The sequence below is a fragment of the Aspergillus bombycis genome (genome assembly GCF_001792695.1).
Source record: "Aspergillus bombycis strain NRRL26010 chromosome Unknown contig00024, whole genome shotgun sequence".
NCBI classification, from domain to species: Eukaryota; Fungi; Ascomycota; class Eurotiomycetes; order Eurotiales; family Aspergillaceae; genus Aspergillus; species Aspergillus bombycis.
Window position 1 is genome coordinate 64,144 of NW_019170026.1, and position 20,099 is coordinate 84,242.

Sequence of the window (20,099 nt, forward strand, 5' to 3'; positions counted from 1 at the left end):
GCCAGAACAGGCCATAACTGGTAAAGGGGAGCTCCCTATGAGAGGGACCCTGGATCTATAGCGAAAGGATAGGGTTTCATTGGGCGGCAGGGCGCCCACCTTTGGAACCGGTCGTCATCGGGGTCGGTTTAAGTTTGGAGTCCATCGAGAGTACGAAGGAATGGTGACGGCATTTACGTTTCATGTCGGATCGAGGCGGAAGATTGCATAGGATGATGGGCCGAGGAAGTTGCATAGAGCACCGCGTTGCCTGCATATGGCGCTTCTCTGATATTTTGTTGTTATAGGGTGCATCCTATAGCGGGCCAGCGCTAAGAATAAGTGATAGGCACTGCAGAAATGCCTGACAACTATCTCTCAAGGAGGGCGATTGGATATTCTCCGAGGTGGACTAGGTAGTATATAATAATGTAGGATACCACCGTCTAGCAATTCTTTTCTCCCTTCGAGTGTGATCACCCAGACCCTATCCGTTTAGAACAAAAAATTTTGTTGGTGGTGATTTCATGATTCGCATGACGTCGCAGCCATCCCGCAGCATATCGTCATCGCCCGCCCTCCCGGACATTCCGCCCATACAATATCAACCCCATCATCCCTAGAATCCCTCTTTACGTCTATCAAGCCATCGTTAACTAGCTCCACAAGCTTTGCGCCTTTTTTAGTGACTGGAACGATTCTTCTCCGCTGCAAATACCCTACACAAACGAACACGCTTCACCGCACGCGACTGTCCGAGACTAAATACATTCACGAACCTATACAAACCCTAAGCTGTTGAAATGGCAATGAACGCGATTCAGCTCGGTCTCCGACTGTGGGAGGTATGTCCCTCTCGATCGCGATGGGAGTTCAACATCGTATCAGGCACCACAGCATTAGCTAACAAGATGCGCTTTGGCACAGTTCCTATGGACCCTGCTGGTCATGGCCCTCATTGGTAACATGATCGCCGATTCATTTAGCGGAAACCCTGCGACCGTCAATTATGCCATGTTTGTTTCTGCATTTTCTATGTTCACACTGTTTTACTTGGTGCCGGCATCGATCAATATCGACTGGGCGATCCACCCGATCATCATGATCGTCCTGGACGTTCTCAATGCCATCTTCTTCCTTACGGCCGGTATCGCGTTGGCTGCGAAGCTCCAGGCCCACAGCTGTAGCAATGACGTACGTGTGATCCATGAACCTCGGGATCTGAGATGCACACCGATCGCAGCAGGATGCGTGCTATCGGCAGACCCACCCCACTATTGAGATTGAGATCCACCGACTGATTGCCGATCATCTAGTTATACACTCTCCACAACGAGATTACCAACGGCTCCGTGCACCGCGAGAAGCGTTGTCGTGAGGCGCAGGCATCAACTGCTTTCCTTTGGCTCGCCTGGGCTGGATACACGGCTTCTATCGCCCTTTCATCCCTGGCGGCCCGCCGATCCGTCAACCTTCGCCCTCGGACGGGTCCTGCCCGTGGAGCCCGTCCCAGCATGGCCCAGGTCTAAAGGAGGGAAATCATGGGGAACAGAGTAAGATGCTGCTTCTTTGGATTTGCCATGGGAACTGACCTTGTTACTTCAGACAGGATCTACGGTGCCAGCTGTCCGGTATCTCATGGTCTTACCTGTGCAACTGCATGGTTCTAGTCAATAATCGTACGACATGTACATGTTGTCAACGCTTTGGAAACGCCGTCAATCGATGAAAACAACCCACCGTGTCTCGCGGTTATATGAAAAATGTCTACGCCAGCAATTCTATACTAATCACATAAATCAGTTAATAATACTCTAGGGCTTCGTGATGGAGTTGCGGGACTGTATTTGTATATCCTCTCTAGCTGTTGGCAGGAGGCTAAGAGCGAAATGGATATGGAGTATATTGGATAGTAGGAGATGGAGAATAATTAGGTGATTCGGAGAAGGTTGGAGTTTTGTATCTGTTCTGCTGTATGTTCGATATCGTAATGTTATATGAAGGTTAACTTTGATATTTTCTATTATCAGTGGTAGACACAGTAATGGACTATGAGATATGAATACATGTCGACCAAAATATAAAGGATCAGATTAACCTTTCCGTGCAATTGATCAGAGTCACGCCTCCGACGGCCCCCATTCTCGCCCCTCTGGTGCTCTTTCAACGGCTCATAACACTGGCAATATCGAAACGTCATACAAAACAAAATGATGAACAAAAATATTCATCAACTCCTTTAGCCAGGAAAACAGCTATACAGACATCCTTAGAGAATTGTCAGCTCAACATCGGCACTCTGTGGCTGCACGTTTACGATGCCGGTCTTTCGGACCTCTTCATTCACCTCTCCAAAGTATCGTCTGGAACGAAAGCTATGCGAACATTAGTGTCGGACCAGAACGCTATTATACAAACTTGCAGTCAGCCGTCGCTCACCTCCAGTGAAGATTAGCTTTGACAATATTCTGTACTCCACGAATGTATTGTTGAACCTCCGAATCGACACTCTCGCCCCAACTGGGTAGGTCTGCTAGCGCAAGGTACCAGTCATGATAACGGGAAAGGAGCATACCACCAATGTGGTCAAAGGCCATCTGTGCGGGCATTCCCGCGCGTCGACAAATGGCAACCATGTTGTGAGCTACACCTTCTTTCTACAGTTCCAGTACGTCAGCAGAAATATCCTGGATGGTCTGGCTTTATAGATGTTTCACAGGCACTGACCTCTTCTTTGCAATACGAGAGAATATCGTTTTGCCTATGGTCGTTGAGCTTTTGGTTCATCTCTCTTTTAGGTTAACACTCACAATAGAACGAGGTCAATTCCGATTCTTTCTATCTCCTTGATGCTTCTAGTCTCGAAGACCGAGTCTGGGATATGGAGCTTGTGGCCATACCTGCTCATTGTTAGCGGTTTTGCGCGAACATACCTAGAGTGACTGCGGTGACGTACTCAACTAGGGCAAAGAGAGGTGAAACGCCGGCAGACTGTCTTCGTAATGCGAGCATCTCGTCTAGTGTGGGGTGTTTGCCCCTAGAACAACTATGGACTTGTTCGATGGCTCCAGTACAGTAATCTCTCATGCCCTTTGCAAACCTGCGACGGACACCTTGATGATTCCTTAGCCCGGGCCCAAGCAGTCTCAGTCTGGAGGGTCATACCAACTGGAGAAGTCTATGAACGTTAGCAAAGCTCTCCTGGCATGTAAAAGGGGAACAAAAGAGCAGAAGGTAGTTACCTTGGCAAGGCGACACCATACAGAATTATGAACTTGAACTAGAGGGTGCTCTTCGCCATCGTCTGACACAGTCCCATCATCTTGCATACCATTTAGGAGACTGTTGACCAATTGTTGAGCTTGTATGGGGTCATCCTTTAGACCTCCATTGTCGAACACTGGAGTGAAATGACTTAGTAAATTTTGACTAGAAAGAGAATAACTGCAAAGCTCACTATCATCGAATGGAAAGACCTAGAGGTGATGCCGACCGGCACAGGTTAGCAGCTCGATGTCTTCAAAGGGCATCGTGTTATGATCGATACACATACCCAGTTGCCCCAATCACATACTGTCCGAAGCTCTAAAGGCGAAGCATCTGGTACTACAATTGAGCAGAAGTACGAAAAATCGCAGTTCGTGATAACTCGTCGAGTCCTGTTTCCAAACGCGCATATTCTGGAATGCACCCGTTTAGTGCTGCATGTTATGTCTCTGTAGGACGTACTGACCTTGCTATCCATAACTCGGACTCTTCCTTTACGGTTTCATAATACCTGTTGATGACTGGCTTCTCCGATAAAAAGAGCACAAACATGTTAGGAAGGCATACAGAGACATGGGCATCTCTACGCGCAGCCTTCCTCATTGGCAATATCATTTCGTCAGAAAGTGGTGGTGATTCCATGGTAAAGGCAAATAAACTAATGAAACAGGTACTCTCTTGGCCGCTGCCATCCTTAAATACTGCGACTTTTGATACTCATTTTCCAGGCAAGACTAGCCATCCCTTGGATCATCGCCAAATCCACAAGAAAGATTCAATGATGTCAAGGTCTGTCCAGAAAGGACAAGCCTGGCCCACGGGCTACACCGATGATGTGTTTTCAAGGGATGCCCATTACCTGATTCTGCTACCTGCAGACAAGATAAAGAAGGTGGAATAGTTGATAGCCACAGTTCACAAATGATCGTCCCAACATTGCCGCCTATACTTCGCCACAGAGGCTGAGGTTTATGCACTATCGATCTTTAGATCGGGATCTCGTCCATGGCGATCCTGGTTCCCTGTTCAAGCCATATCTGAAACTTTATTGTCGCTCAAACTAATTCGATTTATTGAATTATAGGCCTGGGCGGATCTCTTATCCCTCCTCCTCCGCGATGGAGCGAGTCTAGTGGGGAATCCTTCTTCATTAATGGATTTAGCGCGCTTTATGGGGCATCAACCAAGTCATGGTTCTGTGTGCGGTTCCAATGGAATAGTACAGCCACGTATAGTTGCGCGTGGATATTGGTTTCTTTCATATGATTTCTTATCATCCCATCCTCCCGTCAGCCCACACAATGTTGGCCAATATCCCCACCGTGCTCCTCGAAAAAGCAATACAACACCCCGATCTGTATACGTAGTTCGACACAATTGGACTATAAGGCGCTCGGCGCCGATCTACTTGGTTTGTAATCCCCTTCTATGGCCTCGGATGGCCTCCGGGTGCGAAACTAGCATCTGCTGTGTACAGCGGACTCCAGGGCACCAAAACCTGACGAATGTGGGGACAGAACAGAGGCTGGGTCGTCTCGGGATGTGTAGAAGGACAGACTCGGCCGGATGTCGTCTTTACTTGACAGTGTATGCTGAACTCAGATGTAGTACTGGCTCTATAGCAAGTAGATGAGCATAAATACTCGCATCTTGCCCTCAGTGACCGAAAATGCTCCCAGCTTGGTTTACATTGATATCCTCGAGTTTATCCTCCAGTCATTAACGAGATGGACACCACTCTGCCTCCCCACTCGAACCCTGGTGACCATTTACGCAAATGGGGATACTCTTTTACTTGGACGGATAGCCATCTCTCTCGAGAGAAGGCAGAGCCTCTGCGTCAGCAGTTTGACACATTGGGCGCTGCAGCTCTGGAGCAGCTTCAGTTCATACGATCTTCGTTGCTAGAAGATAGCAAGGCAAAAGGAACCAGTCCACCCTCAAATGATCTATACATTATCCTCCGAGATCATCATGAGGAGGATGAGGTCTTAACCCAATTCTGGAACGAAACTCACACGGTCCCAGACTGGGTTAACTGGGAGCAACTTGAGCGAGGCCAGCGGTTTTTGCATCGCTATATAATTGCCAACATTGTCGGCTTCGCACTACAAGGGTTTGTAGCAGAAAATTCTGTATAGCTCCCTTGACCAACGTGAATCCATTGAACATTGTATGACTGACTCGGGTTCTATGTTAAGGCGGCCTCCGGCGTCGTAGAAGTCCTGGTTCGGACTGGCAGCTTCTCAACTCGTATGTTGCTAAAGAGATTGCTCGAGACCTTTCAATGGTTAGTTCATGTTACTCATGACCTCGCTGCCATCCAGCCCGGCGGCGAAGGCCATATTGCAACCGTCCGGGTCCGACTTCTCCATTCATCCGTCCGACAGCGCATCTTACATCTGTGTCGCACGAAACCCCATTATTTCGATATCGACCGTTATGGTGTTCCTGTCAACACATTAGATAGCATTCACTCCATTAGCACTTTCTGCTGCAATCCAATGTGGCTCCAACTGCCTAGGTTTAAGATCACCCCTTCCCCTGACGAGGTCAAAGACTACATCGCCCTCTTTCGATACCTTGGCTACCTTCTTGGAACACCGACGTCATACTTCGAGACGGTGAAGAAGAGCAAGCACACAATGGAGAGCATGGTCGCCCACGAGCTGCATACCACGGAGACGTCTCGCGTAGTCGCTTATAATTTTGTTGAATGCGTGGCGAACCTCCCTGCCCCGTTCCATGTCTCGAAGAAGTTCATCGAGGCCGGTAGTCGGTGGATTAACGGGGACGAGATCTGCGACGATCTTGAGCTTGGGAAGCCCGGGTTCTTCTACTACCTAATGTTTACCGGTTGCCGTGTTCTTGTTCTAGGGCTTGCTTGTCTGCAGCGGATGATTCCTATGTTTGATGAGTTCATGATTAAGGTAAGGTTTACAGATCTGGCATTCTGAGTGACTTAGTTGTACTGATTTCTATATATCAGCTCTCCCGAGACCTCTTGTACCAAGGGATAGTGCTTCGAGAACGCACTCTTTTTGACTTCAAACATGTTCCGCGTATGGGCAAAACCATTGGGAGAGAAAAGTATAGCCCCGGTGAAGGTAATCGGCCTTGGAAGGCGTGCACGTATCCTCCATACCTGAATTATACTTTCTATGATATCACGGATCTAGGGTATCTGGAGCTGGTGTGTCTTGGTGTGGCTCTTTGTACCGGGGGACTATTGACTGGTTGTGTGATCAAGAGCGGACTATGGGTTTACAGTAGCATGCGGGATTTTACATGATTTGACGAAGGAACGAGGCCCGCGGGCTATATGGAACATGTTATAGGTGCGTTGCCTGGTATGGCGTGGGTGTGTACGACTGGGATATGGGCCCCGAGTACTCCGTATAGTGGATGTGATGGAATATATTTCTTGTTGTTCGGGTCTACGCATGAAGATAAATCAAGTACTAGTGATACCCCTCTTTACTGGTTCGCCGCAGTACTATCCAATCTTACGAACTCCCAGTCTGCATTATTAACAATTTTGTTATACTCCGGTATTTGCCCTGTCGGGCTTTGTTTGATCTTTGAGTTCAATAGTTGAGGGATGGATGTCTCGAACTTGAATACTTCCTTGTCGTCTCGGGGCCAATCGAAGTATGATGTGGTCTGACTCGGACTCGTATTATTAAGTGCAATGCGTATGTTCAATACCTAATGTTGAAATTGGACTTTGGGAATAAAAAATGTTGTCTTAATTGCTTCGATATGTTACTGGGTACGATGTTGCCAGCCAAAGTGCGACCAATCGTTTCGACCGGGTTCGAGTGCTCCAGTTCTGAAGCTTAGCGTGAAACTACCGAGAATCTGTCGCTTGGCGTCAGAGGAAAGATGATTAAATCATCCCACGTGTATCAACTTGGGGCTATACGTCGGAGCACCAGCCGAGTGTGATGTCCTCGAGTGTATTTGAGTTGTTGTTTTTGTTGTGTTTGGGTTGAATGTAAAGGGTTCTGTTGTGTATGTACATACATACATACATACAAACATACATACACAACAATGGTGGTGTTGAGCAACAAGGCAGGATGTGTACCGTGACAATCGTTTCCTGAAGGATTCCTTAAAAGATTCGAAATTAGCCAACAATGACTGAAGGAAGTCAAATAAATAAGGAGAGAGTGAAGTTGTTCCTGACAGGCGGGGCAGCGTGCGAGAACGTAGCCAAAAAAAAACAACCCCCTCCGCGCGCCCGTGCAAGAATTTCTCCAGAAGCTCTGGTGGGAGTGTGTTTAATTGTGTTCTTCCCTCCACCAACTCCTTTTCGTGGCCTTTTTCGCTCCCCATCATCAACAAATCACACACCCACCGCACACAATGGCGATTCAGTGAGCTTGCCCTGCCAATTATTGGCAACGGGAGTGCGCTAATTTCCCCATCTAGCTACTTGATTCTCCTCTCCCGTCAGGGCAAAGTGGTTCGTTTACCCTCGTGGCCCACCCAACTTTTTGACCGGTCCGGAAGTTCGGCTGGATCTGACTGAATTCTTTCTCTCAGCGCCTGGCCAAATGGTTCACCACTCTTTCTCCCAAGGAGAAGGCCAAGATCATCAAGGATGTGACCCAGCTCGTCCTGTCCCGTCGGACCAGGATGTGCAACTTCCTCGAGTATAAGGGTACGGATCCAGCCACCTATATACTTGCTATCCCACCACCACCCCTCCTAACCGACATTTGTTGCCAGACAGCAAGGTGGTTTACCGCCGTTATGCTTCCCTCTTTTTCATCGCCGGATGCGCCTCGACCGACAACGAGTTGATCACCCTCGAAGTCGTGCATCGTTACGTCGAGCAGATGGACAAGTATTACGGTAACGTCTGCGAGCTGGACATTATTTTCAACTTCCAAAAGGCATACTTCATCCTAGACGAGTTGCTGTTGGCGGGAGAGATGCAGGAGAGCAGCAAGAAGAATGTTCTGCGGTGCATCAGTCAACAGGACAGCTTGGAAGACATGGAGGTGAGTTATTGACCGCCGTATCTTGCTTAGAAGTTCGCATAAACGTGGGCAGGGGTCTGAGGGTACTACGATCGGGTGCGATCGTATCCATCGTCAGAGCTCTGCCGAGGCTGTGTTGGTCTGCTCTTTTGATGCTTGGTTCTCTTTGCTGCCCCTTGTTCCTTGGGCTTGTGGTTATCTTCTGCGCGCGTTGCTATTCCGCTCCACCTTGCTATATATCACCCAATTGTTTTGCCTGCAATCCTTTTTGCCACCGCGGTCGTTTTCTGCATCTCGTGCGTTCCGATCCTCCTTTGGCCTTACCGTCGATCGACGCTAATATGGACTGTCCGCCGTCTAGGTTGAGGAAGATGTGGTTACGAAGATTATGTAGCGGCCTTTACATTCGGCAACTGAGCGTTCCTGTGTTTCTATATTTGGATTTCCGCTTTGGGGAATATTGGGAGGACATATTGGCGTTGGACGTACATACTAGGCGTTGTTTTCTACCCAGTTCACGACCACTAATTAATACCACATGGCTATGGACTTGCTTCAATTATTGGATTCAACCAAGGAAAGTGACTTTCATCCCAATGTTTGGTACTGACCCCCGTGTTCTGGATCGGCCCCCGTGAGGTGGGTGAATGATATCACTGGCCGACACCGCCGCCACGTGACCCGCTCCGACCCGGGGGGCGCAAACGCGCAACTCCCCCCCAGGCCCCCAATTGCCGTACGATAGTCCATCCCCCAAGTGTCCCTCCAGGATCTCTTTCCATCTTCCTTTCTATCTCCTCTTATTTGTCATGGCTATCTGGCCGTGATTCACTCAAACTACTTACCTGCTGTCCATTGAATAACTGCCCAGCCAGTCTAGCGCTTGTTGCCAACTCACGACCTCTTATCTCCGATCGGCTACGTTTCAGCCGACGTGGACGCTGCCTTATCGCCTGGGATACCGTTGATACCTGGTTCATCTGCTAGTCGCAAGAAGGGACCCTCTTGTCTTTTACAGATCGTGAATCGCCTTGTTCATCTTGCGCTTGGGATCGATCGATCAGGACACTTGACCGCTATTGTCAAAGATGAAGGTTCGCATCCAATATTCCTCAATATCAAAATCCATATCCCTTATCCCGTACTAACGTTTTGCTTTCACTAGTTCCTTCCCCTTCCAGAGATCGAGGACGTGACGAGTTCCCTGAACTTCGACACTGGCGATTGCCACATCCTCGGTGGCTGCGATCTTTACACGACAAAGGCAGCACGTGCCGACCGCAAGTTGTACAAGAACATCGAACAGTCGCTTGAAGCACAGTATGAATCAACTCTTCGCCTGTCCGCGTCGTTGTCGCCTCCAAATGCGTCGGACGCGGCCGCCTCGCTCAATCTATCCCGGTCTAGCCCCTTCGGACCCCTGAGTGACCATTCCAGCCGGAGGACCTTCGCTTATCTGATCGCAACTCTGAACGCAAGCCATCCAGATTACGACTTTTCTCATGTGCTGCGCCCGTCCGACTTCCACCGCGAGAGAAATCTCAAAAGAGTGATGAATACGATTGATTCCACGCTGTTTAATCTCCGGCCACGTGAAGCCATCGACCTCGCTCCCCCATCCCCAGTGACCATCTCGGGGTCATACAATGCCGGGGCCTCTGCTACATGGGGGCCGAGGATGTGGCGAATAATTGATGAGCAGCTGTCACTCAAGGAGTGCTCGATCTACTCTTACTCCCCGGAGGAGGACCCTTCCGATGCGGACGACGGAGCGATCTGGAGTCTACACTACTTCTTTTTTAACCGTATCCGGAAGCGTGTCTGTTATCTCTACCTCAGAGCCATCCCGATTCTCAGCCACACGCCTAGCGATGGAGTTGCTACGCCGACCGCAAAGAGGACATACGACGATGGTTATCTCACGCCGGACCACCTCGGATCAAGCAAGCGGGCCCGCTATTGGCTCGGCGAAGGCGTGCACTTGGAAGACGAGAGTGAGTCCGACGAAGAGCATGTCGGCAAGCCCGCCCGACCCGTTGTGGACGAATACGACAACTACGTGCTCAGCGACGAGGAATTCCGATCTAGATCCGGTAGCAAGGGCACGGTACGTGCTATGAGTGAGGAAATTGCCGACTCCATGGAGGTTTAACTTACGATTCAACCCATTACGACATATTACTGCTTCTCTGTCTTACCTTTTAATCTTCCGCTGATGCCCCCTTTTCTTCGATTCAATATGGATATTGTCACCGTTTTGCTCAGTTGTTTACAATGTCGGCCGCATCTGCACAGGTTTGGGGCGTTTGGTGACCGGCAGGGATGATAATAGGGCCCCTATTGATGAAGTCGTTGTTTCGCTGTGTAGGTTTTGATGATTTTGCGCTGCATACCCAATTCGTTGCGGCGCGCCCGGGGCGTTGTCTTCCTTTCTGTTCTTGTATTTACAATTCTTGATCACTGAATTAATTATGGTATCGCACATCCGAGTGAACAGTTTAGAGAGTAGAACCCAGTACTAGAAGAGAAACAAAAAGTACATCCAAAGAAAAGGGAAGATACCATAATTATAACCTTTAAACCCCTTTTCTCACAAAAAAGAAAAAAGAAAAAACAAAAAAAAAACAAAAACAAAAAACTCCCATAGAACAATCTATCTGGAAGGACAACATTCCATAAGGTACAATCAGGTACCTACCACGACCAAAGAAACAACAAATTGGTCCGTGCACGACGGGGAAAGCTGTCCCTTCCGATCCGCATATACATCCACGCCCAAATCTCACCAACCCAAAACAAATTAACCCACATCACTCCCTTTCCCTTCCTCTATCTCTAGACCAAAATGGCCGACGACGAAGAGCGCACCAAGGCCGAGAAGCTAGCGGCCGCGAAAAAGAGGGTACGTTCTTGTTATCTCACCCCAAGGCGTTTTTGTTCCATTGGAATCAAACACGACTCGGCGAATAAGCGATTAACTTAACTCGAACAGGTCGCGCAACTACAGAAGCAGAAGAAAAAGGCGAATAAGAAGACGTCTGGCTCTGAGGCTTCTACGGCTAAGGAGACGAAGGAGTCTTCGCCGAGTACTGAAGAGAAACAACAAGGAAAAGAGGAAGAAGGACAGCAGCCACAATCCCCGGAGGAGTCGAAAGAAGAATCGGAACCGAAGCCAACAGACGACACTCAAGATAAGGTTGAAGACCAACAACAACAACGACAGACGCAAGATGAACCTGAACAACCCCCCGCCGAACAACCCACCTCCCCTTCCCCCTCAACTGAACCCCAGCCCGCCGTGAAAGCAGACACGCAGTCGCGCCACGGCCGCCAGCCTTCGCTGTCGATCCAATCGAAGATGAGATCCTCTTCCTTCCGGAAGGGGTCCGTTTCGCAGGGTAGTGCGTCGCCGCCATCTGCCTTGTTGAAGTCACCTTCTTTGCCGCCGTTGACGGCGGACGGGGAGTCTGTGCATGAGGTGTATCGGAAGCAGGCGGGGCGGATTGAAGAGGTGGAGAAGGACAACCGGCGGTTAGAGAAGGAGCTTGAGGAGGCGACGGGCCGGTGGAAGAAGACGGAGGAGCAGTTGGAGGAGTTCCGCGAGGCGAGTGTCGATGTTGCGGAGTTGAAGGAGAAGTTGGCGAAGGCTGAGGAGAAGGTGGGGGAGATTGAGGAGCTGGTTAGTGTTCCCCCTTTTTCTATTTAATTTTTTTTTCTTTCTTTTACTTGCCACGGGTGTGATGTGGATGTGAATATGGGTATGGTTACGATGTTGGGTTTGTCACTGACGGTGGTTATAGAAAGCGGAGATCGCCTCACTCCAGAGACAGAACTCGCATCTGCAGAAGACGCATCGGAGTACTGCGTCGCCCGCCTCGGCGGACTCCCCTCCTGCGGATCTTGTGCAGCAGCTTGAGTCGAAGTCTGCTACTATTGAGGCTATGGAGCTTGAGATTTCGAACCTGCGCGCTCAGCTTACGGATCAGTCTTCATCCAGTAGTGCCCACGAGGCGCAGATCAAGGCTCTGGAACAGAAGCTGTCAAGCAGTGAAGCAGCGCTGGAGAGTGCGCAGAGTGAACTCACGGAGACCAAGAATGCCTTAACCCGTGCCTCAGAGAAAGCCGTCAAGGAGGGAGTAGATAAGACCTCCACAGAAACCCAGATCAAGAACCTAGAACGGGAGCTCTCGGAAGCAAAGGAAAGCAAATCCGAATCCGAGAAGAAGATTGAAACGCTCGAGAAAAAGATCGAAGCAATGGGCAACCTGCACAAGGAGTCGGAAACGCGGCACCAAGCCCGCCTGCGCGAGAGCGAGAAGACAGAACAAGAGGTTACCCAGCTCCGGAGCCGACTAGCCAGCGCCGAGAACGAGACTCTCCGGTTGAAAGAAGAGCAGGAGACGCTTCGCAAGCGCAATGCCGTGGGTGCGGACGACGACGGCATCGATGAACTCGAGGACGAAGAACGGTCCCGTCTGGAGCGCCGAATCCGCGACCTGGAAGGCGAAATCTTCGACCTCCGGCGCGGAGTATGGCAGGAGAAACGCGAGGAACTTTCTCATGGCCGTGAACCGAGCGTCGCTTATTCTTCCAATGCCAACCAGGCTGCCAATGCGTTCGACGATGTTGACCTCATCGGTGGAGCTCCTGAGCATGCCCGCCGACGCAGCATGCAGCAGCACTCGTCCTTCTCGACTGTCCTCTCTAGCGGACTCGCCGCCTTCACCGGAGGTAACGCACACGGGAACAGAGCCCGCGCGCCCTCGAATAAACAGCACCCCCCGGCTGCACGGGGCAGTCTCGAACTCCTATCCGAGGAGAATTTTGACGACGAGTTCGACGAGGCAGAGTTTGCCCGTGCCCAGGCCGAGGAGGAAGCACGCAAGCGCGTCGAATGGGTCCGCGAGATCAAGAAGAAGCTCAAGGACTGGCATGGCTGGCGACTGGATTTGGTTGACAGCCGGGCTGGAGCGGAAGGGGCCGGAGTGGGAATGGGTGAGATATTCGAGATCTAGACTTATATTTCATACTTAAGCTGGTCATCTCTTTATGTATTGTTTTATGAGAAGGTTCATGTTTCACGTTCACGGACTGTGGTTGGATGGAGTACGGCGGATGCGTAGATATCCCAATTGATGATGTTTTATTCTTCATTTTTTCTCTCTGTCCGAGTGTCCTAGTTCTTGTAGCTGTACTGATGATATCTACCAAGCAATCCATAGACAAACAACAAACGGGGAAATAGTACAAACAAAAAAACACCGAAAACAAAAGATACCATTCAGTTCAATCACAACCCAACAACCCAAACAACAAACCGACAAGAAGGAATAGACATCAACTACTCATCCGCCAGCTTCCCATCAAGCACACCCTCTGACCTCCTCTTCCTCCCTCTCCGAAGCAGCTCCTTAGACCACCCCGCAATCTGATAAAGCCAACCCCCCGTGACCATGACCCCGGAAACGGTATTCACGAGCCGAATCAACAGCGACAAGAAACTGGTCCTCTCCTGGCTGATCATGAGCAGGATCGGCTCGATGTTATACTTGAAGAAGATGCCGGGGATGTAGTAGGGGTTTTCGGGCAGCTCGGCGCCCTGGGTGGTGGCTGCGTATTGGTTTGTGAAGATGACGTTCTTGGAGTGGCTGGGTTTGGAGGTGTAGAGGGTGCTGTCGAGGGCGGCTTGGTGGCCCTTGGAGTAGATCGTGGGGACGACGGAGAGGAAGTACTGGTATTTGTAGTAGTGGGATTCTGTGGTGGCGATGGTTTTGTCGAGGGGGTTGAGGAGGGTTGGGTAGTGAGGTCCGAAGGAGAGTTCGGTGATCATGTGGGAGAAGTTGAATGCTGTGATGCATTAGTCTTGATCGTAGATTCTATAACATACGCAAATCACAAAGGAAGAGAGAGAGAGAGAGAGAGAGAGAGAGAGGGTGTGTGCAGAAAGGAGGGAAAAGAAGGAAAAGAAAACATACTCGAATGATCTAAATGCCCCCCCATATCTCTATACCCATGGCCCCTCGCCGTGATATGGAAATCTCCCTGTACCTTGTTCCCCTCTAGACTCCCATAGATGCGACACGAATCGACGGCATCTCCCCTCCGCAGCTTGGGGCCCTTGGGGAACTTCCTCCTGGGGTTCCGTCTCACCTCACCCAGCACATGGCCCACATGGGCGTCCTCCTCCTGTGCCTCCAACCGGCTCGGATCCTCGCGAGTAAGCGTCTGATACTCGTGATCGTAGTTGCGCTTGTCCGTCCAGAGCTTCCAGCTGGTGGGGTCTTTCTTCAGCAGCTCGCCGGCGAGAATGCGGTCGCCGGAGGCGTCTTGGATGTTGACGTGCAGGGCGTCGCAGGGCATCTGCACGACGATGTCCAGGTTCAGCTGGAGGTCGTGAGAGACGCCCTTTTCGACGCTGAAGTGGTGGTTTTCGGAGCCTTTGAACCAGGTTTTGAATTCGGAGAGGGAGAAGACGCTGCAGATGAGGAGGATCAGGACAGTCCATTGGCCGCCGCGGCGGGAGGGAGCTGTGTAGTCGGGTTTGGTTTTGGCTGGGATCGTGTACGTTAGTTTTCTTTCTTTACATTTATTTACGGCGGGCTTCTGTTGAGTCCAAGAGACGTACGGAATGCATCGAATGTCTTCAGGCCGCCCTGCAGCCCGGACTTCTCCCCGAACGCATCCTCGTCGAGGCCGTGCGATGCGAAGCCATTCATGACGAATCTGTATCGCAAGGGGTGGATAAAATCAATCGGTCAAGGCATGAATGAGAATTGAACAGGAAGGGAAAATGAATGGACGCCAATTGGGCCGAGGGGTGGGTGTTAGGGTGGGAATGAATGGGTCGGGGAAGAACAATGGAGGCGGAGCAGTTGCGCGCTTGAGGCCAAGTATTCAATTCGCTGCTTATCGGGAGATCTTATCTGATCGATGTATTTGTTTATTGTCGACCACCTTCAAAATACTAGTACCAACTGTTTATTGATCGGTATAAGAACATCTTTCTCGTTGCGATGGACCCACCCGTCCATTCCTTGAATTTCCATTATATATGTACACCACCCAGAATCTATGAATGCTTATGATAATTAACTATACTTGTCTTCGTCAGTATACGCATCGGTGCTCTGATTCTAACATAACCCGTGACTCCTGACACTCCCACCATCCAAGAACATGGGTAGAACTGAAAAGTGAAGTGACAGAACAAAAAGATGTGTAAATATACAATGTCCTGTGTGAATGGAAAATACCATCGAGTCCATCGATATGGGGTAAAACATCGGGCAGATATGGAACGAGTAGAAAAGGGAAAAAAAGAAAATAATGATAAGATCCAAGAGAAAATTAGAGTCAGCGAGCGACAAGGGGTTAGACATGCAATGTGGAGCAATAAGCTGGCTTCTGAGGTCGTAACAGAATTGCAAACAGTATGCTCAAAGAAGGAGACAAAACGAAGGCATCGTGTAATAGCATGAAAATGCTCAAGGGTATAAGATGAACTCTTTCCTCGTCCACCTCTATCGGCGCAGTTTGAATCATGAAAGGGGTACAAAACCGCAAACATTCCCGACCTCTTTATGCAACTTAATAGTCAAACAATTATTATTACAAAAATGCAATGGAAAGAAGAAAAACAAAAGGAAAGGGCAAACGAAGAAAATAGGGAGAAGTTAGCACTCGGCCCTATTTAGTTCTCTAATGAAGGTTAGCAGTCCGTACGCCAATATGAGTAGAGTATTCAACTCACCAGGCTGGTCGCAGCCGCCGCTGTTGCGAGATCTGGCTTCCCACTGATGCTCCTACCAGCAACGCGAGGCAATGCTGACCCAGGAGTCGTTGTAGAAGTAGTTGTACTTCGCTTGGGGGTGGACGGTTGGACACCACTCACAGTTGAGTGGCGCTTTCCGGCTATCGGCTTGACTGGAGAGCTACCTGAGACATCTCGACTACGGAGAAAGGTGCCATGCTTGAGACTCGTGCTAGGTGGTTCTGGAAGTGGGCGACCTGATGACGGGGTTGATAGAGTGTTCCCCCGCTTAGCTGGGGAATTCAAACTCGCTGTATATGTCCTGGGCCGCGAGGGCATCTTGAGCCCTGTGAGAAATTCATGTCTGAGAGCATCGTGCGGGCTAAGTCGGCGAGACGGATCCCAACGAAGGCAGCGGGAGATGAAGTCAAGGAAAGCCTCGTCGTCGCATTTCAGGACCTGCCTGAGCTCCTTCGAGCTTGGGCGCCGACGTCGACCTTTTGAGGAGACTGTTAATCTCGGTTTGCCCAAGGAATCAAAGAAGAGCTTCTTCCGTGTACTCTTCTCAATCAAGTGTTTCTCTGGAGGGCCAAAAACCTCCATGATACAAGCAAGCTGCTCCTGTTCATTCTCTCCCGGGAAGATGGGATAGCCCGTGTACAGCTCAGCCAGGATACATCCCAGACTCCACATATCAATGGGCATACCGTATGACATGCCAAGAATGACTTCTGGTGAGCGGTAAAAGCGACTCTGAATATAGGTATACACCTTCTCGTTCTCGAAACAGCTAGAGCCAAAATCGATGACTCTGATCTCGGAACTCATTGGGTGCACAAGTAGAATGTTTTCGGGCTTGAGATCGCAGTGGATGACTTTCTTGGTATGGAGAAGGACCAGTGTGCTCAAAATCTGTTTCGTAAAACGCCGAATGAGCTTGACAGAGAAACCTTTGAAGTCGTGTGCTTTGATGAACTCATATAAATTCATTCCGAGCAGTTCTGTAGATATGCAGAGGTGACCCCTGAAGTAGAAGCTTTGCGTGAAATTGACAACGCTATGCCGACGATGAGGATCCCACTCTTTGAGCTTTTGAAGCAGATTAACCTCAATCAAGGCTTGCTGGTGGAACCTCTTCTTGTTGCGGATGATTTTCACAGCAACTAACCCGCCCGTTTTGTGATCAACACATCTTAGAACTTGACCAAAGCTTCCCTTGCCTAAAACATCGATGACTTCGTATCGGTAGGCTAGGTGATCCCCAATGACAATATTGTAATCACCGCGATCATCGTCGTAGCCGAAGTTTGCGGCCTGCGCATTCAAGTCCCCGACATGTTTCTTTGCGTGTTGAGTTCCGCAGAAAAAGATATCTTTGAAGTCAATAATCTCACCACGCTCAAAGATATTAAGATTTGCCATTTTGAGAGCCTGAGCTGGGCTGACACGTTCTTTCGGTCCAGCTTTGCGACGCAGTTCATCTAACTCTTTCGCCGCGTTTTCAAAATCCTTTCGCCTGCCATTAAGTTTCCGCATCTCGTCGTCAGCAATCTGAATATCGGGGTCAACATTTGGATCGGGCGAAGTGGAGTTAGCGGCAGCGTTCGACTTCGCAGAGTTGAGGATCCTGTGAACTGGGGAGAGGATTGATGATGCAGAACGGTGGGGCGCGACATCGCTCTTACGCGACTCGTTCGAGATGCTGTGCTCTAAAGAAAGACTCTGTTCGCTGCTGAAACTGGGTTTCCGTATTGGCGAGCCTGCTGCGTTTGATACAGAGACCTGTCGCTTTGACTTGAAATAGCTTGGCTTCAGCGTGGGACTTGTATTCTTGGCCGTTGATAGGCTATTCCAGGTTGCAGACGCTGGAAGCTTAGGTGGCGGCATGGGCTCGAGTTTAGTGGGGTCTGTACTTGCGTCCGTTACCTGTTGAGGTCGGGAATTGCTCCTATGGCGGGTTATCGTAATCTTATTCTTGAGAGAGGACCCAGAAGTGCTGTTGTTGTCAGGATCAGACGGGGTAGAGATCTGGCTGATCGTTTCTGCATTGGAAGAGAAAGCAGATGATTGGGTTTGAGGGCGTGGACCCGTCAATTTGTGAGACTGTGATACCCTGTAAGAGTAATCCGCACTGGCCTTCTGGCGGAGATTATTGGCATCACTATTACTCTTCGGGAGCGAGTATGAGACATAAGGCGAGTTTGTCCTTACCCCAGCAGGCATGTTGTCGAAAGATGCCAATGCGCTGGAGCTGCTGGCTGTCCTCAACGTAGCACCCGAAGACGTACTCACAACAAAATGTGCGGTGCTGCTTCTCGCTTGTGTGCGTGGTACAGCCTCGTCTTCGACCGCAAAGAAATTAGCTTTCGAGGCAGTAAGAGGGGTACTTGGAGTCTTTGCGACAACCTGACTCGTTGGTGTACGTGATTTCGCATCCTCCTCTCGGTCTTTCATGGCTTGAATCTTGTTAGTCATTGGTGTACCCAAAGGTAGTAAATTCAACGGCGGCAATTTCAGTGGCTGAAGGTTCCTTTTGCCCAAGCTAGCGGTTGGTTTGTGCTTGGCCTCTGGAGTCTTTAACGATCGTTTGGCAGGCAGATCTGTTGTATCGTCTTCAGTTGCACTAGCTGTAGGGTTTGTGTCCGACTCCGTGTCCGACTTGCCTTTCAAAATGGCAATATCGACCGGAAGGTGTGATTTGCGAGGAGCTGTACAGTTTGGTTGCTCGGGTTCCCCCTTCGGAGACTCGTAGGCCTTAGGAATAGCAGGAACAGGGGGTACTTCCTCGTCTGCTGCCACAGCATGCTCTACACGAGGTTTAGGTGTAGGGAGCCTAGAAGACGATGCAGCCTGAGCAAGCCGGGTTTGTAATGATCCCCCGGAATTCCTTGCCGAGTTATGACTTGTGGTCGACGACAAAGATAACCCAGAGCTATAGGATTTACGGGATGGATCAGGGGTAGTTCTATTGGAGGAAGGAGTCACGCTTTTCCGAGGAATGTAAGACGGCGACTGTGCACATGAACGAGGACGGACGGGTAATGTATCGGTCTGAGTCGGAGGAGTATAAGGCAAAGGAGGCGCCTGAGGTGCCGTTGACATACGCTTCAGTCGTCGTGCATCCGTCGGACTTATAGTACGAGCCCCTAAGCCTGTCGCGTGCGGGGGCATTACAGAAACCCTCTTTGATGTAGACGATGGGGTGGTAAGCGGCGCTTGTGCATGCTTGACTGGCGTTCGGACGGCATTTGTTGACGAAGATCTGGAATGATCCGCAGATCCAGTGGTCGTCAGGAAGGTTTCACGAGGTTCCCTCGACGGAGGCTGTAGGGATTTGGCTTTGATATTTCGTGCACTGGTTGGTAGTCTCGTTGCATCATTTGGCATAGAGTCAAGATTCTGAGGGCGTGGATGCAGAAAGTTGTGGCCTGTGTCGGCACTAGCCTTTCTACTCGACAAGCTTTGTCGCCTCGCAGAAGGAATCGAACCTTGTCCTATGGACTTACGTGAAGTCCGTGGAGCAGCGTTGTTTGCATTTGACGGTTGGGCGAGACTTTGACGACGACTTCGAGTAGCTGTAGCCAATGTCGGTGGTCGGGAGGGCACCGAGTCGCTCGGAGGGTTGCTAATGGTCACACTTTTCCTCCTAATGGAGTTGCTCCTCAACCGTTTAGACATGCCATTCTCATCGTTCTTATTCGGGGCGGAATTGATTGGGGGAAAGCCTGAAGCAGTGCCCGCGTTTCGGGGCAAGGGAAACTGATTGAGACTTGATTCCGTCATTATGCTGTTGTGGAAGTCGTCGAAATTGACGGGCGTGAGGAATTCTGCGTTCTCGGGTGGAGTCTGGTTAAGGCCTGGTTTCAAAAGATTGCCCATGCTGGTGGATCGCAGGCTGGCAGGGAACTTGCTACTCTCCGTCGAATCATTCGTGGAATCGATTGACGAGTTAACGGAGTGGAAGAACGACCCGGGGTGATTGCTATAACGATATGGATCAGAATCATACAATATACCAAAAATCCAGAGTATTGGGCCTGGCGGATATGCGTGTAGGGGAGTAGCAAGGGCACCAAAACAAATGGGGGAAAATGAAGGGAGAAAGCTCCGTC

The 20,099-nt window shown here is 50.0% G+C and overlaps 7 protein-coding genes across 7 annotated transcripts; 4 read left to right on the forward strand and 3 right to left on the reverse strand.

Annotated features, from left to right (window-relative positions):
• Window positions 1–782: 782 nt before the first annotated feature.
• Window positions 783–1,508, forward strand: ABOM_003777 (MARVEL domain-containing protein; the record flags this gene model as incomplete). The annotated part of the gene is made up of 3 exons (XM_022530907.1): window positions 783–824; window positions 907–1,173; window positions 1,296–1,508. The coding sequence occupies 3 exons, from the start codon at window positions 783–785 to the stop codon at window positions 1,506–1,508; spliced, it is 522 nt and encodes a 173-aa protein (XP_022391020.1).
• Window positions 1,509–2,248: 740 nt separating this feature from the next.
• Window positions 2,249–3,888, reverse strand: ABOM_003778 (terpene synthase family protein; the record flags this gene model as incomplete). Its single annotated transcript, XM_022530908.1, has 10 exons — window positions 2,249–2,354; window positions 2,419–2,636; window positions 2,707–2,740; window positions 2,790–2,879; window positions 2,936–3,092; window positions 3,145–3,157; window positions 3,222–3,379; window positions 3,437–3,455; window positions 3,533–3,659; window positions 3,713–3,888. 10 exons carry the CDS (start codon window positions 3,886–3,888, stop codon window positions 2,249–2,251), a joined length of 1,098 nt encoding a protein of 365 aa, XP_022391021.1.
• A 1,085-nt stretch (window positions 3,889–4,973) lies between these two features.
• Window positions 4,974–6,538, forward strand: ABOM_003779 (oxygenase MpaB family protein; the record flags this gene model as incomplete). The annotated part of the gene is made up of 3 exons (XM_022530909.1): window positions 4,974–5,381; window positions 5,448–6,176; window positions 6,236–6,538. 3 exons carry the CDS (start codon window positions 4,974–4,976, stop codon window positions 6,536–6,538), a joined length of 1,440 nt encoding a protein of 479 aa, XP_022391022.1.
• A 1,079-nt stretch (window positions 6,539–7,617) lies between these two features.
• On the forward strand, window positions 7,618–10,389 carry ABOM_003780 (RNA polymerase III-inhibiting protein MAF1; the record flags this gene model as incomplete). The annotated part of the gene is made up of 5 exons (XM_022530910.1): window positions 7,618–7,628; window positions 7,684–7,717; window positions 7,798–7,915; window positions 7,984–8,258; window positions 9,403–10,389. 5 exons carry the CDS (start codon window positions 7,618–7,620, stop codon window positions 10,387–10,389), a joined length of 1,425 nt encoding a protein of 474 aa, XP_022391063.1.
• Window positions 10,390–11,082: 693 nt separating this feature from the next.
• On the forward strand, window positions 11,083–13,252 carry ABOM_003781 (uncharacterized protein; the record flags this gene model as incomplete). Its single annotated transcript, XM_022530911.1, has 3 exons — window positions 11,083–11,139; window positions 11,230–11,916; window positions 12,038–13,252. 3 exons carry the CDS (start codon window positions 11,083–11,085, stop codon window positions 13,250–13,252), a joined length of 1,959 nt encoding a protein of 652 aa, XP_022391062.1.
• Window positions 13,253–13,578: 326 nt separating this feature from the next.
• On the reverse strand, window positions 13,579–14,953 carry ABOM_003782 (endoplasmic reticulum-Golgi intermediate compartment family protein; the record flags this gene model as incomplete). The annotated part of the gene is made up of 3 exons (XM_022530912.1): window positions 13,579–14,084; window positions 14,213–14,788; window positions 14,863–14,953. The coding sequence occupies 3 exons, from the start codon at window positions 14,951–14,953 to the stop codon at window positions 13,579–13,581; spliced, it is 1,173 nt and encodes a 390-aa protein (XP_022391065.1).
• Window positions 14,954–15,923: 970 nt separating this feature from the next.
• ABOM_003783 (putative protein kinase) lies at window positions 15,924–19,866 on the reverse strand (the record flags this gene model as incomplete). The annotated part of the gene is made up of 2 exons (XM_022530913.1): window positions 15,924–15,935; window positions 15,988–19,866. 2 exons carry the CDS (start codon window positions 19,864–19,866, stop codon window positions 15,924–15,926), a joined length of 3,891 nt encoding a protein of 1,296 aa, XP_022391064.1.
• Between the last annotated feature and the right edge of the window lie 233 nt (window positions 19,867–20,099).